This window comes from Cydia amplana, chromosome 9 (assembly GCF_948474715.1).
Source record: "Cydia amplana chromosome 9, ilCydAmpl1.1, whole genome shotgun sequence".
In the NCBI taxonomy this organism is placed as follows: Eukaryota; Metazoa; Arthropoda; class Insecta; order Lepidoptera; family Tortricidae; genus Cydia; species Cydia amplana.
In genome coordinates this window covers 17,860,353-17,882,159 of record NC_086077.1, presented here as the reverse complement: position 1 = coordinate 17,882,159, position 21,807 = coordinate 17,860,353, and the positions used below count along the sequence as shown (strand labels likewise).

Here is a 21,807-nt window from a genome sequence, read left to right as displayed (position 1 = left end):
ATTTAAATCTTCTCGGGGCAGAGGTGTAGGGTTGGAGCCGGTGTAGCTTTATTTGACGTTCATAAGCGCATTGTAATTATGCCTACTTGAATAAACTATCTTTTATCTTTTATCTTTATCTTATGGTCCGGGACAGCAATATTATTAAGCGCGTGCTTGTCTAATTACTCTTAAGTGTTATCGGCCCGAAGAGCCGCAATTGTAACTTCGAATAGCCGCATGGGACTCGCGCGCCGCGCTTTCCCGACCCCTAAGCTAGCTTCAGATTTGGAAGTTTCTTGTGGGTCCGGAGCGGCCATCACTTTACAGACAATACAGAGGTCTCCGGGGTACAACTCGTGACGACTCTTCGGAAGCAGGACTTTAGCTATACCTGGAAAATGATAATTAGTATTTTAGGATAGGTTTAAACACATCTATTTTATTTTTTTTTTATTTAGAAACAAACAGTAGGGTGTTTCACATTTGTATGGGAAAAAAAATATTGTGATATTTTTTCTGACTTCGCTCGGTTTCCGGGTCCAGCTTATCTTAAAAGCATATATACCAAATTTTAAGTGAATCGGACATTGTTTAGAGGTTGCGCTGGATGAACAGATACAAAAAAGTCACAAAAAAATAATGTAACTCAATCTTATTACGAAATAGAACAATACAGTAGTTGAAACTTATTTGAAAGTAAAACTAAACTTAAAATACAACAGTGTTTACATGCATCCATAACAAAATAAGTAATCATTTAGCTACATAAGCTGAAACCTCTTCTTTTGTTCGCTTAGTAACGCATTTTCTGTGATGCTCGACGACTCTCAGCAAGAACTGTTTTTGCCCTGCATCTTTGACAGTCATTAAACTTTTTTATTAAAGCTATACCCCTCTCTGCAGTATCGTTGACTACTTTCAGACTATCGACCAAGTCTCTGGTATTACGGCTACATGGCTACAATAATGGCTTACATCTTGAACACCAAATAATTCGTAGAACGACCTTGTTTTGGTAGTAACAAAATCACCAAGAGATTTTTCTTCCAATTTCAGACACTTACCATCCAACCTTTTCATTTCTTTTTTATTTGCTGGTTTATTTAAATTCTTGAACATCTTCTGTTTTTCATCTTCTGTGATACGTTCATCCAAAAAAGCTAGTCCTATATTTAATTCTGACAAATACCAAAGATGTCTCTTGGCCGCCGCAAGAGCACTTTTTTTTACATTTTTATCGGGAAAACTGTTTAAAAGCTGTAGTATGTCCCAGTCATTCTTGGGAGCCCATCGACTTATTACCACTGCTTCATGCCAAAATCGGACATATATGAGACAGACAAAAAATCCTACTAGTTTCATACCATTCAGCTCTTTTTTTGAAATACCTGGGACATTCATAAGCTGTCGGGTAAACACGGCAATTTTGAGTGAATATATGGCCTTTGCCATCCACCTCGCTTGATGAAGAGCTCCTGGCGATCTAAATGGGAAATCTTTTTGAGACCAACATTGTGATGGTACAAAAAAAACAACAAAACTTGTTCCTTAGAAGGAAGTCAAGCGCCCAAAAAATTATCACAAGGAACCTTGTCAATAACCAAATTCCACGTCTATTACTCATTTTTAAATTAAAAACTTGCTTCAATATAAAAACTACTCATTCAAATCACTTTTACACCACCTACTACAAAAAGTTACATAAGTTTTGTTTCTACCCTCTACTGCACCTATATTAACTTCTATAGACAAAAGTTGCCACAGAGCGCAACCTCTAAATATTGTCCGATTTCCCTGATTTTTGGTATATGGGCTCTGTATAGGTGTAGAACCAAGAAGAAAAGCGAAGTGAAAGAAAAATAAAAAAATTGGAAAAATGAAACACCCTAACAAACAGTCTTATAAACATGTAGGTAAATAAGCTAAACAGCTAGAATTTTTTATAATGTAGACCTATAGTTTCCTATATGCAAAACATATTTTGTAATAAACTTAATACTATGAAATGCTATCTGAGTAGGTATAACAACTGTAAAAAGTAACAAATAATGAGATATCTTAACCTAACTTTCACACGAATTTTTTTTTTTTTATTTAAACCCTATAATAGTTATAGTGTCTGTCGACTGAAATAGATGTCATATATTAATAAGTTTTTGGCAAAAATGTAATTTTTGGTACAAGCTTTTATCGCTGACTGTACTTTTCTTACGACAGACAACTAAAACTCATCGAGACAATTCTAAAAACCCCTAACACAATTAGGTTGCGTTGTTTCATCACAGAGTTCCTATGGCCACCTCCTGTCTCCATCATCAGATCAGCTCTATGTCATAATAATATTGCATTGTCATCCGATTTATATATGCATGCAAAATTTCAGCTCAATCGGAAACCGGGAAGTGGATCAAATTTAACTTGCAAGATTTGGTTACAGACCGACAGACAGACAACGGGACAGGTGAAACTAAATAAAAGCTTGTAAAAGAAAAACCGGCCAGGTGCGAGTCGGACTCGCGCACGAAGGGTTCCGTACCATTACGCAAAAGACGGCAAAGAAATCGCGTGTGTTGTATGGGAGCCCCACTTAAATCTTTATTTTATTCTGTTTTCAGTATTTGATGTTATAGCCAACAGAAATACACCATCTGTGAAAATTTCAACTGTCTAGCTATCACGGTTCGTGAGATACAGCCTGGTGACAGACAGACGGACAGTGGAGTCTTAGTAATAGGGTCACGTTTTTACGGGTACGGAACCCTAAAAAGTGACAAAGCCCTTCAGTGGTGAAGGCTGGATTCGAACCGGTCTCGGCTATCGCCATGAACCCCTCCAACCAATTACAACCCGTCTCGTGTTGCGGGTGTCCATGGGCCACGGTAATTGCTTACCGTCAGGCGATTCGTCTGCTCGTTTGCCTCCTATATCGTTACAAAAAATACAACCTAAACAATTAAACAAAATTAGTTAAGTATCTACTTATTAAAAAGAGGCTCTTTGATATCTTTTGTTCAAATTCATTATAGTGCACTAAAGTGATTCGTAATGAAATCATTATAGTAGAGTCGACGAAAAAGTGTTAAATACAGGGTGCTTCCTGTAACAGGAGCAATAAATTAAACTGTAGGCTGTACTCCTCAAACTGACCAACATTTGTTCAGCAACTTTTGAAAATAACTCGTGTTTTGATTCTTATTACACTTTAAAGTTTATTCTAAGACGCAATGTATTGCAAATTTTGTTATGATTAAAGCGTGACAAGCAACGTCAAACACACTGATGTCAGCGTGCATTGAAGGCAATATTTATTTCGTATGAAAAAGAGGAAGTCTAAAGGATTCATAATTTTTAAAAGTTGCTGAACAAATGTTGGTCAGTTTGAGGAGTACAGCCTTTAGTTTAATTTATTGCTCCTGTTACAGGAAGCACCCTGTATAAAAGTTGTAATTCACCTTCAGCCTCATCCTCGTCGGCTTCAGTAACCGATGTGGTCGTGTTTTCATTTCCACCAGTACCCGGGTCTGCCGGCCTCATCGTTTCTAACGCCTCGCACTGGCGCGCGATCTCGGCCGCCAGCTCCGCCGCTGCCTCTTGCTTTCTGGAATTATCCATTGGAACGTTTAAATATATTTTTTATGATATAGGAAATGGAAATCAAGGGGAGAGGCCTTTGGCTAGAAATAAAAAATATATAGGAGGCAAACGAGCATACGTATCGCCTGATAGTAAGTGATTATCGTCACCTATGGACACCCGCAACACCAGAGGGGTTGTAAGTGCGTTGCCGGCCTTTAGACGGAAAGTACACTCTTTTTAAAAAGTCCAATTTATTTTCCCTAAAAACGTCAAAAATCATTTCCTCATAGGTGATGTGAAAAGCAGTGTGGTGTCACATGATAGCAAAATTCCACCGGGAAAATACTTAAATCCCGCACTACGCTCAGGATGAAATATACGCCCCCGCCGTAAATGTCATTTTGCTCCCTTGTGACACAATCTATTATTATCTACCTTATTTCCTCTTTCCTAGCATCTAGACCAACTAGGCTAGAAGAATGTTTTACCTTATTTCCTCTTTCCTAGCATCTAGACCAACTAGGCTAGAAGAATGTTTTACCTTATTTCCTCTTTCCTAGCATCTAGACCAACTAGGCTAGAAGAATGTTTTACCTTATTTCCTCTTTCCTAGCATCTAGACCAACTAGGCTAGAAGAATGTTTTACCTTATTTCCTCTTTCCTAGCATCTAGACCAACTAGGCTAGAAGAATGTTTTACCTTATTTCCTCTTTCCTAGCATCTAGACCAACTAGGCTAGAAGAATGTTTTACCTTATTTCCTCTTTCAGTAAACTGTCCACGGCCTTCCTGTAGTACTCTTCCCAGAAAGACGGTATACTGCCCATTTAGAGACTTCACACTGTCTTAACAGTGTACCAGTGACATATTCCTGGGATTGAAACCCGGGACCATTAGCTCCATAGGCACAACTATAGTTCGTTTTTTTAGCATTAGAAAGAACTTGATAGAAGGTAAGCGATTTTGACGTCTTTTAATTGAAAAACACTTTTTAAAAATCAATAATTATTACTTATCAGCAGACTATAAAAGATCGTATTAGATTCATAATTGTTACATATTTACCGTAACTTATTATTAAAATATGTTTTTCAATTAAAAGACACATCAAGACAAGAGAGAAGAGAAGAGAAGAAAACCGAAGAAACTCAAAAACATGTCCTATGAAGAAAGACTACACTTCCTAAAGCTCACAACCTTGAAGGAGCGTAGAGAGCGTGGAGATCTGATCGAGACATATAAAATACTAACCCAACACTATGATCTCAAAGACTTCCATAAGATGCTAGAACGCAATAATAACAACCGTCTGAGAGGTCATCAGTATAAGCTGGTGTCTGGCAGGTCCTACAATAATCCTCATAGACACTTCTTTAGCAACAGAGTGGTCAAAGCTTGGAACAAACTCCCAGAAGACGTAGTATCGGCCCAAAGTGTCAATGAGTTCAAGAACAAATTAGATAAGCACAACGCAAATTCTACTCAGCACGGAAAACTCTGTTGATGACTCTGGATACAGGCATTATCAGTTATTTCAACTGCCTGCCTGCTTTATAAATAATAATAATAAGATTGTTTACCTTCGAATTTAAACTATTGTGAGACATGCTAACATTGAATAATTTTACGGTTTAGACTCACTTGTTTATTGTTTGTTGTTGTTGTTTGTTGTATGTCGCGCGAATGACTTAAAACAAGTGAGTCTAAACCGTAAAATTATTCGATTGTTTACCTTATTTCTAATGCTAAAAAAACGAAGTATAGGCTAGAAGAATGTTTTACCTTATTTCCTCTTTCAGTAAACTGTCCACAGCCTTCCTGTAGTACTCTTCCCAGAAAGACGGTATACTGCCCAATTAGAGACTTCACACCGTCTTAACAGTGTACCAGTGACATATTCCTGGGATTGGAACCCGGGACCTTTAGCTCCATAGGCACAACTATAGTTCGTTTTTTTAGCATTAGAAAGAACTTGAAAGAAGGTAAGCGATTTTGACGTGTCTTTTAATTGAAAAACACTTTTTAAAAATCAATAACTATCACTTATGAAAGCAGAAGACTATAAAAGATCGTATTAGATTCATAATTGTTACATATTTACCGTAACTTATTTTTAAAATATGTTTTTCAATTAAAAGACACATCAAGATTGTTTACCTTATTTCTAATGCTAAAAAAAAACGAAGTATAGGCTAGAATAATGTTTTACCTTATTTCCTCTTTCCTAGCATCTAGACCAACTAGGTTAGAAGAATGTTTTACCTTATTTCCTCTTTCAGTAAACTGTCCACAGCCTTCCTGTAGTACTCTTCCCAGAAAGACGGTATACTGCCCATTTAGAGACTTCACACCGTCTTAACAGTGTACCAGTGACATATTCCTGGGATTGGAACCCGGGACCTTTAGCTCCATAGACACAACTATAGTTCGTTTTTTTAGCATTAGAAAGAACTTGAAAGAAGGTAAGCGATTTTGACGTCTTTTAATTGAAAAACACTTTTTAAAAATCAATAATTATTACTTATCAGCAGACTATAAAAGATCGTATTAGATTCATAATTGTTACATATTTACCGTAACTTATTATTAAAATATGTTTTTCAATTAAAAGACACATCAAGACAAGAGAGAAGAGAAGAGAAGAAAACCGAAGAAACTCAAAAACATGTCCTATGAAGAAAGACTACACTTCCTAAAGCTCACAACCTTGAAGGAGCGTAGAGAGCGTGGAGATCTGATCGAGACATATAAAATACTAACCCAACACTATGATCTCAAAGACTTCCATAAGATGCTAGAACGCAATAATAACAACCGTCTGAGAGGTCATCAGTATAAGCTGGTGTCTGGCAGGTCCTACAATAATCCTCATAGACACTTCTTTAGCAACAGAGTGGTCAAAGCTTGGAACAAACTCCCAGAAGACGTAGTATCGGCCCAAAGTGTCAATGAGTTCAAGAACAAATTAGATAAGCACAACGCAAATTCTACTCAGCACGGAAAACTCTGTTGATGACTCTGGATACAGGCATTATCAGTTATTTCAACTGCCTGCCTGCTTTATAAATAATAATAATAAGATTGTTTACCTTCGAATTTAAACTGTTGTGAGACATTGACAAGTGAGCCTAAACCGTAAAATTATTCAATTGTTTACCTTATTTCTAATGCTAAAAAAAACGAAGTATAGGCTAGAAGAATGTTTTACCTTATTTCCTCTTTCAGTAAACTGTCCACGGCCTTCCTGTAGTACTCTTCCCAGAAAGACGGTATACTGCCCATTTAGAGACTTCACACCGTCTTAACTGTGTACTAGTGATATATTCCTGGGATTGGAACCCGGGACCTTTAGCTCCATAGGCACAACTAGGCTAGAAGAATGTTTTACCTTATTTCCTCTTTCAGAAAACTGTCCACGGCCTTCCTATAGTACTGCACTCTTCCCAGAGAGATGGTATACTGCCCAATTAAAAAATAATAAAATAAATAAATAAATATTGAGGGACATGTTACACAGATCAACCTAGCCCCAAACTAAGCAAAGCTTGTACTATGGGTGCTAGGCGACGATATACATACTTATATAGATAAATACATACTTATATACATAGAAAACACCCATGACTCACGAACAAATATTAGTGTTCATCACACAAATAAATGCCCTTACCGGGATTCGAACCCAGGACCATCGGCTTAGCAGGCAGGGTCACTACCCACTAGGCCAGACCGGTCGTCAATTAGAGACTTCACACTGTCTTAACAGTGTACCAGTGATATATTCCCGGGATTCGAACCCGGGACCTTTAGGCACAACTAGGCTAGAATAATGTTTTACCTGATTTCCTCTTTTCTAGCATCAATCTCTTTCATGGCTCGCTCGGCCCGGCCCCACACGTCCTCTTGGACCAGGTCCCGCACGTGGCTCCTGTCCACGGCCTTCCTGTAGTACTCCTCGGCCCAGGCGGACGGAGTGTACTGCCCGTTTGGGGACTTAGTGCTTCCTTGCCCATGTGGGGATTTGACACTTCCTTGCCCGGGTGGAGATTTGACACTTTGTTGCCCGGATGGAGATTTGAGTATTCCTTGCCCGGGTGGAGATTTGAGTATTCCTTGCCCGGGTGGAGATTTTACGCTATCGTTGGAGTGGACCGGTGACTTGTCTTTTATGCTGCTTTTCTCCTCCTTGAAATAGAAAAAAACATTCATGTAAAATAGAGAAAAAGTGAATTAAAAGCGGAAAAATTCACGGTCTTGGGTGGGAGTTGAACCCACGACCACTGGATCACTAGTACAGTGCTCTGCCATCTGAGCTACCAAGACCGTACCCAATTCAGCGAATATTTCCACCATATATGAGCCCTAGGGAGGCTCATAGCGACAATAAAGACGAAAGAATTTTTCCATTTTTAATTTATTTCGAAGCTTAATAGCATCGTTCGCAGACGTTTCTGCTTAATACAAAATTAATTTAGAGAAAAAGTGGTTGTCAAGTTGTCTACTGTATAAATATTTAAAACCGGCAAAGTGCGAGTCGGTCTCGCGCACGACGGGTTCCGTAACATCACGCAAAAAACGAAGTACAAGTACAAGAAATACATCATCATCAAATATAAAATTTCAACTGTCTAACTGTGAATTTTTAAGTTTTCTTTAATATAAAAAATTGTATATTCCCTAGCAGACGTATTGGCTATGTGGGGAGAAACAATATAACCTAGGGCTACGCCGCAGTCATGCACGGAGCGAATATGCTTGTTAAAAATGAATTTATCAAAAATTTGGTAACTTAAAAACTTACACACCTTAAAAGAATTCACCGAAGACTTCCTCTTAAACATAGCCGTGATATCTTGCGACTGCAACCAGTTCGTAACTTTATTCACCGAATCCTTCCTTCTCTCTCTAATCTCCTTGTCTTCCTTACTCGGCTTTATGAAGTCCTCGGGCTTAACCAGTTTCAGAGGCTCTTGGGATAAAGTTAAAGCCAATAAGGAGGCGATTGCGACGTTGCGAGCTCGCGGCTTATTAGAAGGCATATTTTCTTTGCTGTTTTTTTTGGTTTTTGGAATGAGGTGGGACGCTTGGGGATTTGGTTTTCTGATCTCGAGGGGACCGGAGAAATACTGCAATTCTTCATTGGGAGGATGTTCATCTTGCATCTGTAAGCATTAATATGTTTTATACTTGGTCAAGCAGATCTTGACAGTAGAAAAAAGCGGAAAATTTGAAAAAAATGTAGGCGCGAAGGGATATCGTCCCATAGAAAATTTGAATTTCGCGCCTTTTTTTACTGACAAGATTCGGTTGACCAGCTATATCAATTTAATCTTTACTATCTTCTGTCCGTTACTTTGTCTGCTGGTCATAATGCTGATTTTTATATATAATCTTTATAGATAAAAATGTTATGTCATTTGTCATTCCTCAAATTATTGCCATAAGAAATTCAATATAAATCAGTTCATTGGTTTAAGCGTGAAGACATACAGAATAGACAACTACTTTCATATTTTTTGACGACCGGTCTGGCCTAGTGGGTAGTGACCTCCTCCTGGGTTCGAATCCCGGTAAGGGCATTTATTTGTGTGATGAACATGGGTGTTTTCTATGTATATAAGTATGTATTTATTTATATAATTATGTATATCGTCGCCTAGCACCCATAGTACAAGCTTTGCTTAGTTTGGGGCTAGGTTGATCTGTGTAAGATGTCCCTTAATAATATAAATATAAAAATTTATAATATTAGTAGAAAATATATAATATTAGTATCACATCTTCTTTTTCTATTCATCCTGTAGAGCTCGAATCATATCGAGGTGTAGTGTAGGGCTCGAATCATATCGAGGTGTAGTGTAGGGCTCGAATCATATCGAGGTGTAGTGTAGGGCTCGAATCATATCAAGGAGTGTAGGGCTCGAATCATATACTATCAATACTGTACAATAAATAAATCTCTAAATCTAGTTCTCACCAGCTCCAGCATAGTCCTTATCTGGTACAAGTCCGGGCCGGTGCTGAAATCTCCAGTGCCTCCCGGGTCCAAAGACGACCAGTGCCGGTAGTATTCCTCCTCTGTCTCTGAAACCAACATTTTTTTCCTATTTATTATTTAGGACTAAAAATCACTTACACAATTATGCCAGCCCCACGAAACCAACATGTTTACATTAATAACTTCAGTATTTAAACATTTTATTACTAGTGGCTCTGTGAGCTGTAGACCTCGCGAGCATAGCTTATTGGGACCGTGCACGATGACAGCGCCACACAGCGGTTTGATCAATCAACGATACAAAGATTTTAATTTATAAAAAAAAATACGAAGTTCAAGTAAAAAAAAATACTAAAAGTTATGTCTTACTGGGGATCGAACCCAGACTTTCTGTGTGCAAACAAAAAAAGCGATTGTTTACAAAATGCGCCATGATAATTCTTAACTAAGCTGACGAAATTCGGCTATTCATTCTCAAGTACAAACTAAATACCTATCTAAATACCGCCTAAACCAGCAATACAATTTTGCATTTTTTGCCATTTACTATGTAAATATGTCTCAAAAAGAAAATACTCTTATGATATCAATATGACTATTTGTTTAAGCGCGAGGATTTGTTTAAGCGCGAGGTATCACAACTCCTCCATTTTTGAAAATTTCCAAAAACGGGATGGACAAAAAAATTTTATTTACTCATAGAATCTGGTCACAAAATTTCACAAGAATCGGTTGAGAATTGTGACCTGTAGAGGAGAACATCCGGACATACAAAAGCAAAATGCCCGAGTCAAAACGTAGACCTTCGCTACGCTTCGGTCAATAACAAAGGGAGTATATTTGTTTGACTTTTCTTGTCCTAACATTTAGAAAGTAATGCTTTCACCATTAATTTGATATTCCCAGCTATAACAAGTTTGTGCCAAATTTTTGAAGTCTGGAAGTCATAAAAGATTGAAACCTAAATTTGAAATATTTTATGAAAATAAAAGTTTCAAGACGAGGGTTCATCTTTACTATTTCTATTCTAACACAAAGCACCCATTATACATTCTAATATTTCTTAGCTAGGAACTAAATAAGCATCTTTTTATCCTTTAGGCCAGGGGTCACCAAACCCCTGACCTATTTAATTTTTTTGCTTATTTAATAAACTCAAGGAGAAACACTTTATTTTAAGAACCGGACCCCTGAAAAAACTAATTGGTGACCCCTGATTTAGGCAATGCGGGATTAACCACTCCTATTACTCCTATTCACAGCTAGCATTATGGTGAGTTGGGTCCTTTTTGTTATGTGTTCTTGATGATGTTTCTCTTCATTTTTTTGTCTGTACATGTTCATACATGTTTGTGACTATCGCAAACAAACATTTTTCTATGTTTACCTTTGCAGTTGCTTAGGGCACCATCTTTAACGCTTAAACCTAGATTCAGAAGCCACATTATATTACCTTTGACCGTATTTTAGCATTTTTTAAATATCAACACTTACTATTGAGCTTCAAGGAGACTTTCCAGGTTTTTATGCCAAATTTAGGGATAACTAAGGCAGTAAATTAAGTCAGACCTGGTTCAGGTTCCTCTTCGTTTAGACTAGGTTTAGACTTTTAGGGATAACTAAAATTAAGGTAGTTCTTACCTTCCGTCATATTGTGGCCTGGTGGATTCGCGCCGGCGACAGCGGAGTCGATCCCGCCAGGTACCCAGCGACCTTGGGCAAACGACAAGTCGCGCAGAATTGCAGATTCATCCGTCCATTTAGACCCCATCGCTGCTGTAGTGGCAGTGGAAAAGCCGGTAGCGATTTAATCTATAATTAAAATAATGCCAGACCCCAAAGGCAACCTAAAACAAAGCCGCGAAGAGGTTATTTCAGATTTTCGATGAGATTTCACTGGAAAAAGTTTGAAAAATAAAAGGTAGTCGATTTAAAATTAGTATAGAGAAATGGCTACCTCGTGTATTCGGCGCTTTTCCTGGAGTATTTCAATAAAATTATCAATGAACCATTTTAGAACACACACTGAAACAACCCCAGCCGAGACGGCCAATTAAAATTATTACAACACAAACATGAAGTAATTTAACAATTCCAATAAAAATTAGTTTATTTTTAATTTTTTTATTTTTATAAAAGAACGGAACGCGAACGTATGGCGAGGCGAACGTTATTAAACGTCAACGGTCAATGTCATGAATAACCATAGACAATACAACTCTGTTATACCGTTTATACACGAGCATGCTGGCATGAATTCAAAATAGGGTGAGATACGACTACAAATTTCGGTACCTATGACTCGCCAACTCAATACATTTTATAATAATTGGCCAAGAGCATGTCGGGCCATGCTCAGTGTAAGGTTCCGTAGTTACCATTCGATTACTTTCGCAGCGCTTTGTACGTATTTTTACTAAGAAGAGAAGACTTTTTGTAATAACTCAAAAACGGTTGGATCGATTCTATTCGCTATAGTTTTAATTGAAAGTATTTAGAGTTAGACCAAGAAAAGTCTGCAGCAATTTTGATAGCCTACGCAGTGAAAGTGTTATTTACACGTCATAAATTCATAGAAGTTTGACGTTTTTAAATGACACTTGCACTGCGTGGGGTATCAAAATCGCTGCAGACTTTTCGCGGTCTGACTCTATTGAGTTTTTGTTTTACGATTTTTTTTCATATTTTTTGGACCCATGGTTCAAAAGTTAGAGGAGAGAGGACACATCTTTTTTTTCTTTCGGAGCGATTATTTCCGAAAATATTCACTTTATCAAAAAGTGGTTGATAAAGACCCTTATCCCTTTTGAAAGACCTATCCAACGACCAACGATGTCCCTGTGGATGTCCCACACGATTGTAACTAAAAAAAATAAAAAAAAATCCATTTCGTATGGGACGTTAAAATTTTTTTTATTGTACTTTTTATTTTTCCGTTCTCTTGCAATGCATAATTTATGTATCCATGCCAAATTGCAGCTTTCTACCACTAAACATCACGGAACAAAGCCTCGGACAGACATACAGACGGTACGGATATGGCGAAACTTTATAAGGGTTCCTAGTTGACTACGGAACCCTAAAAAGTATCTAAATACGATTAAAAGGTACTTACATTTTTAATAATTACTTAAGTACAAAAATTTGTAGAGTTCCGTACCGTCAAAGAACAAAACGGAACCTTTTTTTTTAGTAGCCCGTGAACCTGTCACTTGCGGCCCGCGAGACCCCCTGGCTATTTTGTATGTAATATTGACAACCAACGATGTCTAGTCTAGTCATAAATATTAACAAAGTGCGGCCCGCGTCAACTTCGTTACCCTTGGCTGCCAAAAGGTTGCCGACCGCTGGTTTATAGGATTACTCGAATCTGCGAAGAAATTCAAAGGTGTATGTGAAGTCCCAGATCCGCATTGGGCTAGCGTGGGGACTATAGCCCAAGCCCTCTCGCGCATGAGAGGAGGCCTGTGCCCAGCAGTGGGACGTTTATAGGCTCACATTATTATTATTGTTATTTGTCTGTCTTTCAATATCACGGGACCATGGGGTCCCGGACCTTTGGGAGGCGTACGTGGGGCCGAAGCCAACAGCGCAGAGGCCCTTTAAGCAATTTAATCTAAAAGCAAGGGATACACGTGGCGGATACTATCCCCGAACGCACAATGTGATACATCCGGAGATGGTCCCCGCCAGGTGCAGACTATTGCAGTGCAGCACTTTTGTGCTGCGATGTGAACTAAGGTCATGGGCTATAGATTTGAACTAGGGCACTGACAATCCAACCTCTAGACTGAGCTTAGGCCAATTCTTTCATGAAACCGATGCTGCCAAAAATACGGGGGTGCGGGGGGACGAGGTGAGCGAATCCCGTGCCGTGATTGGTCCGTTTAAAAACACGGACCAATCACGGCACGGGATTGACTCGAAGTTGGAGTAACGCTACCGTATGTGTGGCAGAGAGGGTAGCGCGACTATGCTATGTCTAGAAGTTGGATTGTCTGTGAACTAGGGCTCCCAATACCGGGATCCCGGTATTTCTGGATCCCGGGATCCCGTCTTTTTAAACGCATTTTTCAATACCAGTATTTTTAAAGGCAATACCGGGATCCCGGTATTTTAAAAAATGAGGGAATAGCGCAGTATAAACCCTTTAAATCCATTATATTCGGCTGTATCAAAAAGCTTACTAAAGGTAAGACGCATCTAGAGTTAGACCAAGAAAAGTCTGCAACGATTTTGATAGCACGCGCAGTGCAAGTGTTATATTAAACGTCAAAATTCTATGAAATTATGACGTACAAATAACACTTGCACTGCGTTCTGCGTATGCTATCAAAATCGTTGCAGACTTTACTTGGTCTAACTCTAACTGGTCTCTAGCCCGCATTGTATTATTGAAACAAGATCGTTGCCTAATGCGGCATATAGGTACAACCAATGGCGAAGCTAGGCAGAAAGCCCAGCTGCGAGAGAGGAAAGCTTGGATTTGGATCCAAGCCCAAGTGTAATTCCGACAGAAGATCGACTTTGGCGTGAAGTAGAAGGCCTCGCATAAGACCTAACGCCGAACTGCAAAAGAGTGGGTTGCAATAAAATTGTGTGTTCCCGGTGGGCATCAGCACGAACAGCCCCGTGCAGCTTGTAACGCGCGAGCACGCCGCGTACAGCTGCCCGTACGAGAAGCAGCCCGTGCGCAGGTCCATTACCTGCCCCTGCACTTGTTGATGAACATGGCGAAGCAGACGCTCACGGGGAACTGTAGACACTTGAAGCGGAACGGGAAGTTGCTCGGGATTAGGGGAATGCGCGGAATTAACACGGCTTCTCCGGCGCCGCACCTCGTCAGGATCTGCGCCTCGATGAGGTTTCGCTGCAGCTGCATTACTTTTAGTTGGGTTCCGTTGCATAACTTCGGACTTTCGGAGGCGACAAATTCCGAAGAAGCATGATTGGAACTCCAACTTTCAAGGTTATATAATGTGTGTGCTGGGAGTCCTGTGAAGCACTCAATGAGTTTAGGAACTCCAGAGGGTATGTTGTGACGTTACCTTCATCCAAGACTGTGTTAATGGATTTAGGTATATACTGCCTGTTCACCTTCGACTTCCGCCAATATCCCCGCATGTGTAAGTATAGACGTACGACTCTCTCCAGTACCCGCTGATGTACCACAGTACTTACCGTCGAGCGCGTCTGTCGTGCGAATCCGCTGAGCGGTCAACCGTTCTTCGCACTGCGTGAACGTCTCCGAGGCACGTGATACATAATGTCGAAGTCGCGGCTACGACGCTTGGACAATCACCCTTCCGAGGGGGGGAAGTTCGACGCTGCCGCGCTTCAATTAAAGCAACATTTCTCTAAAGTTATAGGTACATTTCTGCACGAGCTGCTCCGATGGGAGTTGGGAATGTTTGGTGGCTCCTAAGTAGTTCTTTAAATTAAACCTAAGGGTGAAATCTGAAAAGCCACAAGATGACAGGAGTTTGTAGAGCCACGCACTGCTATCTTGATTTATTGGTCGGGTCACATTGAACTTTACCCGCTTCAGTATACGTAACCGAATTCCTAGGACTTATTACCAAACGTCGGTTTCCTGCAGTCTGTATCTGCTGTGGACCTCTTAAGGGCCCTCCACAGTTATTGCGTGAACCTCACACGAAGCCGCAAACGCAAAGTATGAATACGTTTTCTTTTCAAATCGGCTTAGCGACGGTCTCGCTGGAGGACACATCAGGTAACTATCTGGTGCTTTTACTCGATAAGCACAATAGGTTTGTTTTTATACTTTATGGTTCTTTATGGCGAAGCCTTAGATTCTCCTATTTTCCCCACCAGTATTCCACAACTCTGCGAACATTATCCTCTCCCATTTCTCGTACCACAAACGCGCAGTCATACCAACGCGCATGTTACTCTAACGGCACATCTCCTGGCTTCCAAGACTTCAAACCTCCACCACAAAAGAAGCATTGCGTGCGGTCTCCGGTCCCGGTATAGAAGAAACCGGCCTCTGCTAACTCTTCTGGCTTCGTTGGCAAAGACGGGGGCCAATGTTTGTAGGATTTGAGCCTGGAATCTAAGGTCTCGTAATGCGGGTACCGACACTCTTGCTCTGGCATCTGGAAGTTATAAATAGTCTTTAAATAGCGGTTCTGGTGAAAGTTTGAGAACAAAATTGTAAATTATGATTTAATCTTAATTGCAAATATATTTCTATGAGCTCTATCGATATAATATAAGAGTATAAATTATGTTTGTATTTCGGTGTACTTCCGTTTGGCCCAAATACATTTCGCCAAATTTCACTTCCCAACAAACTTATCGCAGTAGTTTCATTTCCCAAAGGAACCTTTAGCAAAGTTGCATTTCGCAATAACTTATTTGGTCAAATTATCATTTGGCATGATTTTACTTTGTCAAATGTTATTAGGACAAAAACTTATTTAGCAAACGTTTTTTATTGGCTAATATTATATTCCAAAAAGATGTTTCCTCAAATTGTTACTTTGCAAATTTGGCAAATAGGCATCACTATTTAAATTTGAACCTAAATTCGTTCGTTCGTTTTTGCTGCATTTGTATGAAATTTTGGGGACACATTTTTTCTCGTATTAGGGTCGAAAGAGCTCGTGATTCTAACTGGAAATAATACAAAAAATCACAGTTCTGTGTAATGCAGATTGGGGGTAATCTTCATAAATTAAGTTATAGTAGGTAGGTACAATGCAGTACCAAAAAAATTACTATGTTTTTAAAATTTTTAATCATCAAAATGTCATACCATTAGATCTTTAAATTTTTAATTACTTAATTAATTACTGTGTTCTGCTAGAGTCAACTGATAGGTGCGACGACGAGCGAAGCGAGGAGGAGCGTGTTAGGTTGACCGTGTAATGACCAAACAAAATATTTTAAAAGAACTTAATTTTTTAATTAATAGATAGCCGTTTTCTTTTTTAAATGTGCTTCATAAATGGTCTCCAATATATTAATTCAGTTGCCAAATAAATACTTGGTACCTGCCTAAAAATAATCAAAACCTGTAACGGCATTAAAATACAACTCATATTGATATATTTTAAGGCTCCATTTTTGTTGCCAAACTATTAATTTTAGTAGCCATTTCTATTTATTTAAACTACCCAAATTCGATTAATTAGTTGACCGGTTAAATACGTGTCTTTTAAAATTGGAACTTTACGGTTACCATTCAGTACCCCGAACGAACCATGAGTCACTGACAGTGTCAACACTGACATATACGTAACCATGTAATTTACTTTCTATAGTACCTACATCTCGCTCGCACTAATATGTCAGTAAGAGCGAAATGCATAGAATTCATGGTTTAACAAATTACATCCGTTTGCATAAAACATAACCAAAATGATAAAAAAAACCAAGGTCGGGATAAATTATTTCAAATGAAAGCAAAAATAAAATTACTGCCCTCTATTATTGGTATGTAAATTGTATGCCATCATGCCTTGTAATATTTTGGGACATGTAAGTTATGCTTAATGATACATTTGACTAAATAATACTTGATAAAATGAAACTTGACCAAGTAATTATTTGCTAAACAATAACTTGCCAAAAAAGACTATTGCTAACTGAAAAATTGCGATAAGTTGTTTTGCCAAACATTTTTTTGGGAAATGATAATTTGGGAAACATAGTTTGGGATGTGATACTTTGGGAAACGTTTTTGGCCCATTCATTAGTAAACCTTGTATTTCATGTAATTGTAACGGCAAATAGATAAGTAGGCACCTATAGAGTTATACCAAGAAAAGTCTGCAACGATTTTGATTGCACACGCAGTGCAAGTTTTATGTTAAACGTCAAACTTCTATGAAATTATGACGTACTTATTAATAACACTTGAACTGCGTGTGCTATCAAAATCGTTGCAGACTTATCTTGGTCTAATTCTAGCTACTTCAAATATGACGGAAACTAACTAAAAGATTAAGATGGAATTTAGTGTAGGTATGTATTTATTTTACTGCGACAATGAAGTGTTTAGAGTGTCAATTGTCATAGAATTACACTTTTTATGGTATGGAAGCAAAAAAAAAAGATCTCTACCTATTAATCACTTGATCAGACATCGCGGTCTCATTCTAGTACAATACAAGCTTTGGAAAAGTTCATCGGCGATAAAAAGCTTGTGATAAATTTCAATTAGTAGGTAATAAAATAAAGTAACAAAACAAATTGATACTTACAGCTATGATTCGATTTGCTTCTTTATTAAACGCCACGTTTGCCATTTGGATACGCTAATTAATAATTATGGAGCCGGTACTGTATTAGCGAAACGTTCTTCTATCTCGTTGTATTTTGGTTCTTGTTTTCATTGATGTCAGTACGTCGATAAGTACTAACGAGTGTTGGTCATGGTCCTAGGAAGATATAGTGGTGGATCCGTACGAGTATTTCAAAGCACCTACTGTCCTTAACCTGTAAAACAAACGCTTTTAATTAATGCTAAGTACCAAACACCGAGCACCACAGGGAGCCACATCACACTGCGTTCTCGGTATTTTATTTCGTGTAATATTACAACTTTTTTAACGTACTGAATCGTTATTACATTTCATTGTTGTTACATTTACCTTGGTGAATTGTATTTATTGATTAGGTATATTAAATTCCTATTCCTTTGAAATTCACTTTGAATCTGTAAATCGTAATAATAATGGAATAACTGACAGTTTTTCGTGATCTAGATTATCCTTTCACCACAAAATTCCAATTAGTGATGATAAATTCAGCTCTGACGTCAGTTATGTCGATGGTTTTAATCGAAATAATAAATATATTTGTGCCAAAGATCCATCCTTATCACAGGGCAAAGTTAATTTTTGGGTAATAGAGTGGGGTAAGGAAGGGAAAATTAAAGGTATGATATCGCATTTCCTATCGATACTTCAACCTTTTGTATTCGGCTTTAAAAGGTACCTAACCAATTTAGATTAAGCAAGCTAGCCTCCATCTATAAATATGACGAGTTTTCCCAAAGATCTTGAAGCAGAGAGAGAAGCTTTTGCTTTACCATACTAGGCATACTATGCCAGAGTATTTTACCTGATTCGCCTTTGTTCGGCCAGCCAGCCAATATTTGTCAAATGGTTAAAGACGACAAGAAATGCATCATGACAGTCATTTGCCACTTCCTTTACCCGATCTACTACCCAAAAATGTTCCTTACGTCGATATGGACGAATGCTTGGCCCAAATAAATGTATTATTTCCATTAAAACCGCGACATAACTATAAGAAGACGAATTTTCAACACAAACCCGAACAGTGCGATGACAAGATAATCTAGATCATAAAAAACGTTCAGTCATTCCAATAGCATTATGATTTACAGACCTGATGTTACAGAGTCCTTGGTTGAGTAAAGTTTTAAATGCTCATTAGATTTTCCTTTTCTCGTGTTCTGCAAAAAAGTATTATGTATTATTTATTTTTTAATATAATAATAATACACACTATCTTTATTCCAATAGCATTATGATTTACAGACCATGTTACAGAGTCCTTGGTTGAGTAAAGTTTTAAATGCTCATTAGATTTTCCTTTTCTCGTGTTCTGCAAAAAAATATTAATGTATTATTTATCTCTTAATATAATACACACTATCTTTAAGAATAGCTGCATAATTGTACGTATTACGTAAATCGTTATTCGGTTTACTTCGTTTACTTATAGTAAAGATCATCACATCACATACAGATTTTTGCATTCGTATCTCAGACTTTTGACTATCTTTGCTGTTAGGTTAGTGATATGTTACTGTATTGGAATTGGCTCGGAGGAATAATGGAATTGGTGTCATTTCTTTGGAAATTCAACTACGCTCTAATATCTTTTTCTGCACAGAAGTAGGTATTTCGAACATTTCTTTTGGAGTGCTTTTGGATAATAAATATTTAAGTAGGTACCTACTGTAAATAATACGTTATATACATCGCATACCTACAAAAGTTATTATTAATTGTAGAGGTGTTACTCAGCTCAAAAGTTCTATCAAAACAATTAACCGAAATGCCGCAAATTTAAACTTTATTTTAATGATTTACCCACCAAATCTAATTTTAATGCACAAAATACAAAAATGCATAAAATTGCCTATCAAATGGCCTTCTATTTATTAGACAAGTACCTAAAGAGCTAAACATACACAAAATATACACAAAACAGAGTAAACAGACACATGTAACTACGTACCAACTATAGCAGTGAAGTAACTCTCTGTACAATTTGTACCAATATAATATAGATTAAGAAACTAGTACCTATATAAGTAACGAAACTGTTCGTGGGTCGTGATTTACTGTAGTTTAAATTTATACAATAAACTTTTTGAAGTGAAAACTTCTTTAGCGGCGCTGGGCACTTTTTGAGGTGGGACGAAAAATGTAGGCGCGAAGGGATATCGATCGTCCCATAGAAAATTTGAATTTCGCGCCTTTTTTACTGACAAGATTTGCTTGACCAGCTATATATTGACATTGACAACTATATATTCCTATTAAATCATCGTGAAAAGGACACGATTATAATCAAAATATATTAGCTAAAATGACGGACTGCCAAGGACTAGAGTCTGTGCGGAATGAGAAGAATCGTGGTAATTTATGGGGCCCAACACATTCCACGACTCTTCTCTTTCCGCACAGACTCTAAGCTAATTTGTATGGCATTTGAAACAAAAATGTATGGCAAATTGGCAATGCCTTTCATTAATAATGTCAAATTTCTGTGAACATAGGCTCTAAATAAATAACGAGTCTGCAAACCCTACAAGATGTACCTAAGTAGTGAATAATTATTTTCCATCGTTTTTCACGAAAACATACGAACGTGAAGTGTCTTGCTATTTCAGTCAGTCTCGGTACGAAAAGTACCTACTGAGATTGACTGAAGTAGCATGAGTGGCATGACAAATACTAACGTTTCCGATAAAATACAATGGAAAACAATGATCTTACATCTACTCAGCATCTACTTCATATTACCTTATTAGGTAGGTAGGTACTTACACGTGTCCAATATGGAACGTCTCTCCAGTCCGAACACTATTAACCACTATACCAAAGAGTAAAGTAAGTATAGCTGGTCAACCAAATCTTGTCAGTAAAAAAAGTCGCGAAATTCAAAAATTATATGGGACGATAACCCTTCGCGCCTACATTTTTCAAATTTGCCGCCTTTTCTACTGTCAAGATCTGGTTGACCAAGTATATAATCTACATACAAAAGGCTTTAGGTACTTTTACACACCCACTATGTCTGTAGAAAAAGGCACGAAATTCAAATGTTCTATGGGAAGACAACTCTTCGCATCTATACTTTTTAATTTTGCCGCCTTTTCTACTGACAAAGTCGCTGTGCCAGAATATACCTATGAGAGGTTCGAAATATTTGAAATATTCACAGAAACTGCATCTCATTTAATTCGACCGCCCTTTTTATACTTTTACAACGCATGCGCATTGTCCCTATTTACCTAAATTATCCGGGTCAAATTTTATTATCCGGGTCAAATTTTAGTAGGAGAAAATTCACTCGAAAATCGACCTAACGGCTTTAATAAAAGAGTGAAATCGCGATAACTGTCAGTTGTCGGGTAACGGAAGGAATAGTGCGACAGCGACACCCCCTGGAAGGCACACCATGAGTGTTTTGTTTTTGGTACAGTCGGGTTCATAAAATGTATACATTTTTCATTGCAATAAGGTGAAAAAATTTATAGATAGTAATGAACTTGGCTGTAACTTATTTTAAACTAGTGGCTCTCTGAGCTGTAGGTGGACCTCGCGAGCATAGTCTTAAAACATAACATAATAAATCTATGGCTCTGCCATTTTGAAATTTTTCCAAAAACGGAATCGACAAAAAAACTATTTAATCATCGAACCTGCTCACAAAATTTCACGACGACTACCTGTTGAGAATTGCCACCTGTAGATTCCACATTCGGACATACGAAAGCATTTTCGCCCAAGCTGAAGACGAATGTGGTAGTAAAAACATCTTCAAATCAAAAATTAAGAAGTTGCTAATAGGTAGGTACAACGCATGACTGAATAAATAGAATTCCTAGGTAAATATTACATAAATACAAGTTGTACTGTGTTAATATGATATAATTACTTATGTACTAACCTTAGTTAGTAATAGATATAAATTAAAAACCGGCCAAGTGCGAGTCGGACTCGCGCACGGAGGGTTCC

The 21,807-nt window shown here is 38.0% G+C and overlaps 2 protein-coding genes across 2 annotated transcripts; both read right to left on the bottom strand.

Moving 5' to 3' along the window:
- Nucleotides 1–170: 170 nt before the first annotated feature.
- On the bottom strand, nucleotides 171–11,399 carry LOC134650871 (uncharacterized). The gene is made up of 6 exons (XM_063505805.1): nucleotides 11,198–11,399; nucleotides 9,536–9,642; nucleotides 8,364–8,720; nucleotides 7,397–7,743; nucleotides 3,435–3,580; nucleotides 171–373 (listed from the first exon to the last, which is right to left on the bottom strand). The coding sequence occupies exons 1-6, from the start codon at nucleotides 11,325–11,327 to the stop codon at nucleotides 171–173; spliced, it is 1,290 nt and encodes a 429-aa protein (XP_063361875.1). The 5' UTR covers nucleotides 11,328–11,399.
- Nucleotides 11,400–14,258: 2,859 nt separating this feature from the next.
- LOC134650870 (E3 ubiquitin-protein ligase XIAP-like) lies at nucleotides 14,259–17,832 on the bottom strand. The gene is made up of 3 exons (XM_063505804.1): nucleotides 17,788–17,832; nucleotides 15,507–15,675; nucleotides 14,259–14,551 (listed from the first exon to the last, which is right to left on the bottom strand). The coding sequence occupies exons 1-3, from the start codon at nucleotides 17,830–17,832 to the stop codon at nucleotides 14,259–14,261; spliced, it is 507 nt and encodes a 168-aa protein (XP_063361874.1).
- Nucleotides 17,833–21,807: the final 3,975 nt, after the last annotated feature.